Source organism: Botrytis deweyae (assembly GCF_014898535.1).
Source record: "Botrytis deweyae strain B1 chromosome Unknown BDEW_006, whole genome shotgun sequence".
In the NCBI taxonomy this organism is placed as follows: Eukaryota; Fungi; Ascomycota; class Leotiomycetes; order Helotiales; family Sclerotiniaceae; genus Botrytis; species Botrytis deweyae.
In genome coordinates, this window is record NW_024066213.1 from 550467 (window position 1) to 561620 (window position 11154).

Sequence of the window (11154 nt, forward strand, 5' to 3'; positions counted from 1 at the left end):
GCCTAGATTAGTGTTGTCATGTTCCAATTTCAAGTCTCAATATTCAGTTTTATGTCATTTTGTTCCATCTGGGAAATCCTGAATTTCTACTAATTTCTAAAACAATCTTTTAGGCTCCTCAAAGGAATACCCTCAAAGGGTCCGGTCCCCTTCAGTATATCAGTCTCTTTCACTACATTTCAAAAATTTGCTGAAATGATTCACATTGCATTACACCCCATTGCAGTGGATATCAGCAAATATTCTCGAAGCAGTTGCCTTTGATAACGGACTCATATTTCATATGAATTCTACAAATTGTTTGAGAAATTGAGTCAAGTCAATGCAGTACATTGGTTGAGTCACACCTATGAAAAAATAGGCTTGTGACAAACGGCATGGGTTACACGAGGCTAGGCCACAATTGCCCACTGAGCCCATTACACCTACCTGTGATATGTTTACATCTCAGTGACACCCTCTTCCACAGCGATTGCCATCTATCAACTCGTACATAACCAAAAATTGTGTTAAAATATAGCAAAGCTCGATGATCTACCACAAGAATTGAAGGACCTTATTCTCTGCGCGGCTCCTGACATCGCCACCCTTAAATGTCTCGCACATTCATCCCCATTTTTCCATGGTGCCTATGCAAACCGACGTGAGGATATATTTTTGACTGTCCTCTCAACTGAAATTACGCCGGACATCCTCCACGAAGCACGATTTGTAGCGCGCGCCACGAGCATAGAGCGTGGTTCGTCATGGTTCAGTGACGTTAAGCAGCTCCTTGCAGACTATGACAAAGGCATCGATGAATTTTTTCCTCTCAATATTACCTCGACCGAAACTATCTATATATCGAGGTTCCTACCAGCTCTTCATAATGTAACCTTGGCATTTTTCCAGATGACTTTATCACATCATCCGCTGACTGGAGAAAAAATGCATCCACCATCACCAGACCGATTCGAGATACGCAGGATCCAACGCAGCATCCTGAGAATTGAGATATTCAACATACTATTCTCTGAAAGAAAATATAGTCCTTCTTATCGTCCCAATTGGGAGTCCCCTTGTGAAGAACTCGGGAATCTCTTTTTGTCTAGATTTGAACTTTGGGAAGTTGAGGAAATGGTATGTACGAGAGATTTCTTTTACAGGCAATACGATGTGGTATTTAGAGGTTGTTCAGTTGAACTCCGCAACTGGTTCGCCTTGAACGAATACTGCGAGGAAGACCCAGGGGATAGCATAGAGAACGCTGTGGCAAGAACAAAGGAGAAAGGTAAGTTCGTCTTCTGGGTACAACCAAATCTCACTGAATGACTGCAGACTTCATTGATTATCGAGAGATGTCCGAGCGATTGTTGAGCCTTGGCTTTGAATTTCTGTGGGAAGTCCTCAACGACTATTCGAAATACCAGGAATTTCCTTTGCTAGAGGAGGCTTTTTTTTACGGAGAATTTCACACGCCCCCAAACTTCCTTTCAGATACTCTGGCAATATTCTTTTCACTTCGCGATATGCAAATTATGCAAGATTCTGAGTTTCGAAAAACTGTATTAGATTCAGAATACACGGGGAAGGAGAAACCAAATCTTGCATGGCTGTGGTCTGTCCAACAATGGAATCCTGCATTTGATGGAGGCAATTATGTTTCCTATTGTGAAAGAAGAGATTGTTCAAGATCATGGGGCTATGCAATGTGGGACAGCTCAAGGCTAGAGTCACTAGGGATCATGAACTGCAAGATTCAGGATATGCAGCCACACGGGCCAAAAGCAATGCAAGGACCATTGTTGACGGATGACCCCCAGGAAAACGAAAGCTGATATCTGAGCTAGATATGAATATGTAGAGGTGAAAACTTCCTTAGACAAAGCCTCATAATTTGTTTGTTACGTGGATGTTCATTTACTCCAGTTTTAGAGAATGAAAAAAGATCTATAGAATTTGGAATTTTCCTTTTGCAGTACTAACATTGGCGAAATTTCAACCAACTACCCTAATTATCAAACTCTTCACCAAGTCTCTCGAATGCCACCTTCTTGCTTGACTCCTGTCCGTCAACAGGTCTGCCTGAACTTATTCTAACCCCATAGAAAATAAGATCCTGCATTTCTTTCCACATGGCGGCCGGAGGTTCGATATCAAATGATTCAATGCCGGATTGCAGCCCAAAATAGGAAGATTGAAATGTTACAGCATGGCTGTTGCGACACAGGTTGAGTAGATCGAGCCGAGGACAATTCACGGTGTTAAAATCGGCCCATGACGAAGTTGAGAGATGAAACGAGGGAACAAAAGCGCTTTGCCTTAACTCAATGGGAGAAATAGGTGAATATTTGATATGGCTTGTCAGAAAACACAAAATCAAGTATTCGTAGGCTGCCAAGGTTGTTAATGAGCTTGAATAGTACGACTCCTCAGCACAACACAACACTCTAATAATCAAGTGAATATTTCTATGGCTTTGAATGTAGAAGCCTAGATATAATCACAAACTCCAGGGTGCTAATTGCATAATTCCCTGGAAAATAAATGCAAATCAAGCGAGGGGCTTTCGTATTCTGATAGGTCCAACCACATTTGCTAATCCGGCTCCAAGATCTCCTTCAAGCACAACGCCTTTCTGTAAGACCTCAACGTAATTGTTCTCTCGCATCGTAAACAGAATCGATCGAATATCTGGCATGGCTTCGCGCCAGCAAGAATAACCCAATGCTTGAAGCTCCGGATGAGTAAGTGCTCGAGCGACTTCAGAAGGACAGAAAGTTTTGGGTGGTTGACGTGATGCTAGGAAGTGATTTATATAGCGTTCGATTGTTGAAAGAGAATCATAATGTGTAGCGTCATCCATCGAAAAAGCAGAATTATATCTAGACTGATTATTGTCAATTGAGGTATTCGGCATCTCGAGCTTTCAAGTTTGATAAAGACTAGTGAACGCTTTGGCGCAATTATCTGAAGCCCCTTAGGCGTCTCTTTTCTTACTCTTGCGCTGTGGTTGGATATGAGATTAGTTTGTATTTCTTGAGCTGTCTAAATATGTTAATATTCCTAATACAATCACTTACAAATAGTTTGATCTTTAAATGGTATATTGCAAAAGTTTCTCCGATTCTCCTTTCTACATATAAATATAGCTTTCAAACATAGCGATCATCTCTTTATATAGTCGTTCTGCTGCAGCACTATTAGGATTGGTACCTATAAAGATTTTCCCATTCTGTATCGGGAATAGAAACTTATAACATCTTATCGCCAATAGCAGATACGGTCTGAAGAGCTTTCTAAACTCCATCTCCACAAGCTTCGAGAATTCCATCGACTGTATATCGGCTCTTTTGATTTTGAAAATATCACCCCATTTCATACCCATACGTAGTAAGCCCATCCAGGTGTAAAGATGACTTGATGCCAGTATATACTTAGAAGTAACTTCATCATAGAATATTGCCAGCCATAGAAAGACATAGAAAAAAGATTCTAGATCATGGCGATATATATGATCATCGCCGCCTAGGATGCCGCAAGCCATGAATCCCGAGGTGCTGATCAACAGCTGAATCTCTAGTAAAGGTTCCATAAGATCAAGCGCGCCATCCAGATTAGTGAGGATTCCTGCAGGAGAATCGGAAAACAGTGGAGAGATGATGATGATGTTCTGTCGACTTTTGTCCCTCAAACCCCAATACGCTTCGAGCTTAAAAACGCCAAAAACCTTCTTGGTATTTGCAAGTGCAAGTAGTTTTTTTCCCCGCAGATCCCATCTCGGTCCAGACGGGTTTGACGACCAAGTTTTGGCCTCGAGTGTGTGCTGCACGAGCCTTGAAGCATATTGTACCAGGTCCAATAAGACAGTCAGGTCTGAAGAACGCATCTTCTTCGAGATACAGTCTCGGTGAATCAGCTATTTCCAACAAAAACACCTTGATCATCCTCTTTCAATACCTCCTGCAGACCCGTATCTTGGACATCTAAAAACATGTTCCTAGCCACAATACGTGCAAAGTCATCAGATTTCTTCGTAATACTGAATGTTTCACTGCTGATTACCCCTACTCTAGCGAAAGTCCATATTTCCAAAATTGAATTGTATATATGGAATGTGTGCAAAAAGCAACGCTTAAATCAGATGATCAGAAAATCTCAAGCCATCTTACAAAACCTTAGAACTCTTGTGTCGTCTGGAACTAGACTGGGTCCGCTCTCAATGAGTCCTAGGACTTGAACATCCGCTCCGGGACAAATCTTAGATAATTGTATTGCGTGCTTTGACGCAATCAATATGCTTGCTTGCTGCCCATAGTTCGCATCACTGCTTGGAGCCAAAGGATAGAGTGTGGTAATGATCTGAACTTAGCCGCTAGGGAGTTGATAGGGCTGGACGGAGGAAACCCATTCTCCCAGATCCTCAACGACATGAAGTTCAGCCAGCAAAGTGCCAGTAGAAGATACTATCTTTGACATCGAGGTCGTAGGCACTTGCAGTTCTATCGGGATTATGTTTGGCCAGAACTTTTCGATATAGCCAGGCACATGACGATAAACTGAGCCTTCAAATTCGGTAATAAGATTGGCAAGTCCAGCAGCACCCTTTCTTGCCATTGCTTTGGAATTTATTCAAGGGTTGAGAAATACTGGGTTCAATTAAGCTACTATTTCCGATTAAGCCTAACACATCCATACCCCATAGGGAATGGGGGTCATATATGGTGGCTCGGGTGGTTGTAATAGCCCTGTGATATAGAATCTGGCTAGCAACGAATGTAATTATTGAAACGGATGCGCAATGGATGTAAAGTTGAAGCTGTCGTAGCTTTCTAATCCAGAATAAACTAATCTGCTTGAAGCTAATAATAGGTTGAAATTCGAAGTGGTTGAAGAATAAGAGCGACTGTAGGGATTAAACTGATGAGCCTCAATTTTAAGGTTGAATCTAGTCACATCCAACAGCTTTGAATTAATTGATAGGGATGTCACGCTTTCTCTCCTCCTTCTACCCAAATCTGAAACCATCTTGTACAAACGACACGAAAAGATTGTTCTTAGCATGACTGGTAACGATAAATTGAGATTGTTCGCTAGTGTATAAATAATATTTTACACTCTATCGTTTAGCTTCTTTCTTCATTCAAGTACTAATATGAATAAGTGGCCTACCTGGCCAGTTCATGGGTATCATTGTGTACAGAGTTCCCCTATACCCAACCGTGCCCAAAGCGCCCTTCATCTCTACCCTCCCTTTTATGATCATTTTATACAGTATTCTGGTACATAAACACCCAATATCCGTTGCGCCAATGCTACACCACTGCCCCCAAGTGGGTTAATAACGCCTTTGAAACCCCCAATGCAAACGCCATACCCAGCCGCAGGTAACATTACGCGTTAAGCTCCAATTGCTAGACATGAATCTAGTACCATATCCAATGCAGCTCGATCTTGATATTCGGCCCCTTCCCATCCCCAATCTTCGATATCACTCATCGGTTCGTCTATCGCGTGCCCGTTGACGCCATTAGTTAATCCATTGACCTCGAGACCACCCATCTCGATGTCGCCATCTTCATCCTCAGTAATGATTCTTCCTTGAGGCCCAAGCCGTGTGAATGCGTCCCAGTCTTCTAGCTCGCCCTCTTGGTATCCGAACATAATTTGCTGGACAACGACTGGCATTTGCCCTAAACCACAATCGGAAATCTCAAGTGCGGTTCGTACATCAGCCATGCCTAGAGGACCTCGTTCACTTGCTGCGCGGGCCTCGGTGGGTAATAAGCCGTTTTTGTCTCGAAGGACTTCGTTGCGCAACGAGGATTCTTCCTCCCTTTCCAGCTGCCTGCGATACTTGTGCGTTTGCACCCAGGAGGAACCCCCGCCTGTCCCAGCACTACCCGTAGACCCAGGTCCATTGCTTCTCGTTTTGCTGAATATCGATGATAATACCTCTTTAATAAAGGTTTCTGTTGCCACAGACATGAATTGAGCGGCATCTTGGACATGGCCATTTACTAATCCTGTTTCGTAGCATATGGGAAGCATTCGCGATTCGATAGTTGTCATGTCAGGAAACTCTCCTGATTCCGAGGCTAGAGGTAAAGCATATCTTTTCCGAATTTCCAGATCCCAATCTTAAATAACATGTAAGTACTATTGAACTTGCCAGGTTCGGTGGTTATGCATAACTTACTAGTTTTATTCAGACCACCAGCACTAGCAGGCACAATCTCGGGCTGTCGTGCAGGCTTCGGTCGGCGATGCTCGGTTAGCATTGTCGCAAATGCATCGAACGGGTCGAACTACACAGCAATTTAGCACAGATTCATAATTACTCCATATAAGCAAAATAAATCTTACATCATTCTGAGAAAGATCCTTCAACCTCCTTCTATCACGACTCGGTAGTTGCATAACTTCTGTTTTAAGTCTTTGTTCTGCCGCATCGCCGCTGACCGGCTTGCTCCCAGCTCCTGTCGTAGGTTTATCATTTGCACTGACCCAGCTTGCCACGCCCTGGTCAGGCATTTCACGAGTTGTGTTCGCATAAATGGCAGATATCAGTTGATTGTGAAGATGTTCGATTTCGCCAGTATTTGTTATGAGAAAATGATCAATTCGGGACGAAAGTTCAATTTGGTTCATGTGCCCTAGAACAAAGGATTAACACAATACTAACACGCGTAATTATCGCCCCTCACAAGAGACGATAACTTTCATCACATACCCATAAGAAACAAGCCAATTGAATCTTTGTATATCCCAAAATTCTCGCCAATGGCAGACTTGACTGCCGTATACAACGGTTCAAGGTCGATGCGCGGCGGAACATGATTGAATTTTGCAGATTTTTGTACCGGTGTTGTCGCAGTAAGTGATTTGTTAGATAGAACAGGAGTTGGACTCTTGTTCGTCACACTTGAGCGACTCAAGGCCGCTGGATCAATGTCTGGCATGATGACTGTAGGAGCTATTCAGGCTCGCGCGACCACGCTCTCAAGGCGCGAAAACCTTCAATTTTCTATCGCCCATAAATGGAGCAGTAGCGGAAGAATTAGATGACACAAATTCAAAATAAGAACCGTTGATTTGATGGCGTGGTTGATGATTGAATGATGGTCGACTCGGGGCATAACATAGAGGTGACGTTGAGAGAGTCGGTTGGCCTTGTAGCCTTATGTAAGAAATCTGGAGTTCTAGGGTAACCTACCAGCCTACCTCCCTTGTACTGTCACTAAATCAAACCAAACCCCTCAAAATTGAAGTAAATAAATCATCGCGTATGATCCTTATCAACGCGTCCACTCTTTTGATCAACTCTCATGAAGGTTAACGAATATATGATTCTCTGAGGATTAAGATAAGGTCGCAGATATTCAATTATCGCAACGATGCAATTATGTCCTCACGAAGTACTCGTATCTCCACTGCTATTGACAGCCTAGTGCGCCGATTTCAAGTAGATATTCCTGGAGAAGATCCTGCAGACGCAGAAGAACGAGAAAGCAATGCTACCGACTTCGTACGGGAAATTTTGGGAAGGTATTGACTTTGGAAACTGTGCCCAGTATTATGGAATGCTGATTTTGCAATTTATGTAGCTCAAGAACAACTGCTGTTGTCGCAGATGTAAATCAAGCTTCCGATTTGATAAAGAAACGATTAATACAAACAAACCCAAGTCCTAATGAAGCTTTACGATTCACAAACCTATATAGCCGGCTCCTCTCCATACCGGTCATTACACAAAAATGGGCAGTGCTTTACTTTCTCTATCAACTAGGCGACCAAGAGCAACTCAAACCTTCTGGACTGACGAGCCCTTTTATGAGTCCAGTGAATAAGAAGAAGTCTAAGAGACCTGCCGAGGACCAAGATACTGCCAGCGCTGCTCCTCTTCGAGATATCCGTCGAAACATTCAAATAGATGGGACTTTTGACTCTCAAAGCCAAACTTCGCGAGAAGAGAGAGAATTCGATGATGCTTTTGCGCCTTCTGGATTGAGGAAGTTACCGGAACGAGAAGGGGGTCAGAAAGATAGAAAGGAGGAAGAACAGGTATTTGCGAAGACACCAGGTAGCCAGCGTGAGGGTGTCGCATTGAAGACGGCTCTACTGGCTGAAAATTATGTCGAGATTGATCCCCCAGAAACCGCACTACTTAGGGACTTGCCATTCACATTACAAGGCCTATCATCCTCGAATTTACCATTTGATGCCCAATCAAGCCTCAGACTACCCGATACTTTACCTGTACCGATAATTTCAATTCTCCATACATTAGCTGAGCCATCGTTATTATACAGAAGTTTATCTGGTTTTGTGCAGACAAGCGACGGTGGTCTCCTAGGACAGAGTCTACGAGCCGCTATTGCAGGCGAGCTTAGGTCATATCTTGGACTAGTAGCAACACTAGAAGGTCAAATCCGACGAGCACTTTCATCGCTAGACGAGAATGAACCAAGAGGAGGTGTTGGAAAGGCAGGGGTCACTCTTAAGAGATGCGTAGTGTGGACCCGAGAAGCGACGATGGGCTTGAGATTGATGAGCTTGATTAGTGAGGAATCAAAAAGTAAAAAGGGTGGCCAACTCATCACGTTGATCCATGGATTTTCATCGTCGCACGGGGATCCAATGGTAGGAGCTTTCGCCGAGCGGTTGCTGATTCATGTTACTCGGCCGTTTTATGACATGCTTCGACATTGGATATATGATGGAGAATTATCCGATCCATACCATGAATTTTTTGTTTCGGAACAGGATCCCAATGCGATCCAGGAGGCCCAAGATGGCAGAAATAGAGGAGGTGCTAGCAGTGTATGGGAGGACAAATACAAACTTAATGAAGATATGGTACCAAGTATCATCACCCAGGACTTTGCTCAAAAGGTCTTCCTGATTGGTAAATCCTTGAACTTTATCCGTTATGGTTGCGGGGATTCTCAATGGGTGGAAGAGTACTCAAAAGATGCTTCGAAAGAACTACGGTACGGTGATACTGCGACTTTAGAGACATGGATTGATGAGGCTTATAAGACGACTATGGCCCGATTAATCCACTTGATGTCAGAGAAGTTCCATTTGTTCGAACATCTCAAGGCTCTTAAAAATTATATCCTCCTAGGGCAAGGAGATTTTATCGCTCTACTCATGGAATCTCTTGCATCAAATCTTGATCGTCCGGCAGGCGCTCAATATCGTCATACTCTCACCGCTCAACTTGAGCACGCTATCCGTGGCTCTAATGCGCAATACGATTCGCCCGAGGTTCTCCGTCGTCTCGATGCCCGTATGTTACAACTTTCACACGGTGATATAGGTTGGGATTGTTTCACCCTTGAATACAAAATTGATGCTCCTGTCGATGTCGTTGTAACGGAATGGGGTAATCGACAATACCTCAAAGTATTCAACTTCCTATGGCGCATCAAGCGTGTTGAATTTGCCTTGTCGACCACTTGGCGTAAATGCATGACTGGAGCCCGTGGCGTCTTACTTGGATCTCCAGATCCCGCCTTCCATCAATCATGGAAACAGACTCGCGGTGTCCTTGCAGAAATGATTCATTTTATCGCGCAACTGCAATACTATATCCTCTTTGAAGTTATCGAGTCTTCCTGGGATGAGCTCCAATCCGCTATTCACAAAGATGGTTGCACACTCGACGATCTTATCAAAGCGCATACTAAATATCTCAACGCCATCACACACAAAGGTCTGCTAGGCGCCAAGAAAAAGCATTCAAATGATCTTGATGATAATACGTTCATGGTTCAATTAGGCGAGATTCTTAGATTGATGCTCTCATACCGCGACGCAGTTGACGGTCTGTACTCCTTCAGCGTAACCGAATACTCAAAACGTCAAAACGCCAGTTCTCCATCCATCCCGCGCCCAGGCACATCTGCCTCCTCTCGACCCGGAACTCGTTTCGATGATTATCCTCCATCTAGATCTCCATTCGAGAACCCTAATCCTGCACTTCTAAATCTCAATCTCTCGAATATTCAAGGCGAAGAGGAAGAATTCCCCTTACTAGCAGAGAGATTGAGTGGGTTGGGAACGCAATTCAAATCGAGGATTTCGCTATTGCTCGGCGATTTGGCATATCAGCCAGATACAGACATGAGGTTCTTGGGTGTGGTAATGAATTTTAATGATGTATATACGGGAGTTAGGCGGAAGAGTGCCCGGGAAAGGGAGCGAGAAAAAGACAAGGGGAAGGGCAAAGCTAGAGAAGGGAGATCCGGCGAGTCGAGTGCTAGAGAAAGATAATTGTGTTGTGCTCAGTACTCGTATTGGAAGAATGAGTGGAGATGCGTGTAGAGGAGGGGCGTATTGTCTTTTCGCGTAGCATGGTATGACATATTAGGACGGCTCGATAAGGATACCAATGAATGATGGATGGGTGGAATGCCGATTGGCTGCTTGTGGCGTTGGTCTGTTGATATAGGATGATGAATATACAATTCTTTTTTTACACATGTCTGATATTTGCTTCTCTCTTCTCTCTTCCCACTCCCTACTCTCAATGTGCATGCGTGTACTTCATTCATCATAGGTACCTTAATAGTGGCTCCGATTTTGTCCACCTTGTCTTTCCAAGGTTACCTATCCCACAATATCTCATTCCCTCCCCTCCCATTTTATCTCATCTCATCTCATCTCATCTCCTCCCCTCTCCCCTCCCCTCAAACCAATAATCAAACCAATAATCAAACCAGTAACCAAACCCCCCAACAATACCCACAAAACCACCACACTGAACGCCCAACCAGATTCCCCTCATGGTAAGTTATCTGAGTAATCCTCATCTGTTAGCGACCACATCAAATCAAATCAAATCATAAATACCTACCTACCTACCTACCTATCTACCTCGCCCCCCCCTTCCCCCCCCTCCCACACCCACACCCCAGAATCAAACACGCACGCAACGCATACGCATGTCACGGATTAGCATAGCGTAGCGTTGAATACGCCAAGTTGAATGGGGTAACATGGGGGAAATATAAATATAAACCCATTATAAAGTTACGAGGAAGAAAGAGTGTGAAGGAGATTTATCTCAATTAGTGTTTTAATTCTCTGATATCTGAAAGAAATGGGTATGGATACTTTAGAGATGCTCATATTTTTGAGAGAGGGGGGGGGGAATATGATAGGCCG

The 11154-nt window shown here is 43.7% G+C and overlaps 4 protein-coding genes across 4 annotated transcripts; 2 read left to right on the top strand and 2 right to left on the bottom strand.

Moving 5' to 3' along the window:
* Positions 1–283: 283 nt before the first annotated feature.
* Positions 284–1939, top strand: EAE98_003376 (uncharacterized protein; the record flags this gene model as incomplete). Its single annotated transcript, XM_038950996.1, has 3 exons — positions 284–299; positions 521–1270; positions 1318–1939. The coding sequence occupies 3 exons, from the start codon at positions 284–286 to the stop codon at positions 1815–1817; spliced, it is 1266 nt and encodes a 421-aa protein (XP_038812460.1). The 3' UTR covers positions 1818–1939.
* Positions 1940–3278: 1339 nt separating this feature from the next.
* EAE98_003377 (uncharacterized protein) lies at positions 3279–3868 on the bottom strand (the record flags this gene model as incomplete). Its single annotated transcript, XM_038950997.1, has 2 exons — positions 3279–3316; positions 3370–3868. 2 exons carry the CDS (start codon positions 3866–3868, stop codon positions 3279–3281), a joined length of 537 nt encoding a protein of 178 aa, XP_038812461.1.
* A 1511-nt stretch (positions 3869–5379) lies between these two features.
* EAE98_003378 (uncharacterized protein) lies at positions 5380–6941 on the bottom strand (the record flags this gene model as incomplete). Its single annotated transcript, XM_038950998.1, has 4 exons — positions 5380–6119; positions 6179–6287; positions 6346–6635; positions 6713–6941. The coding sequence occupies 4 exons, from the start codon at positions 6939–6941 to the stop codon at positions 5380–5382; spliced, it is 1368 nt and encodes a 455-aa protein (XP_038812462.1).
* Positions 6942–7247: 306 nt separating this feature from the next.
* EAE98_003379 (uncharacterized protein) lies at positions 7248–10468 on the top strand. Its single transcript, XM_038950999.1, has 2 exons — positions 7248–7527; positions 7587–10468. Exons 1-2 carry the CDS (start codon positions 7385–7387, stop codon positions 10258–10260), a joined length of 2817 nt encoding a protein of 938 aa, XP_038812463.1. The 5' UTR covers positions 7248–7384; the 3' UTR covers positions 10261–10468.
* The last annotated feature ends 686 nt before the right edge of the window (positions 10469–11154 follow it).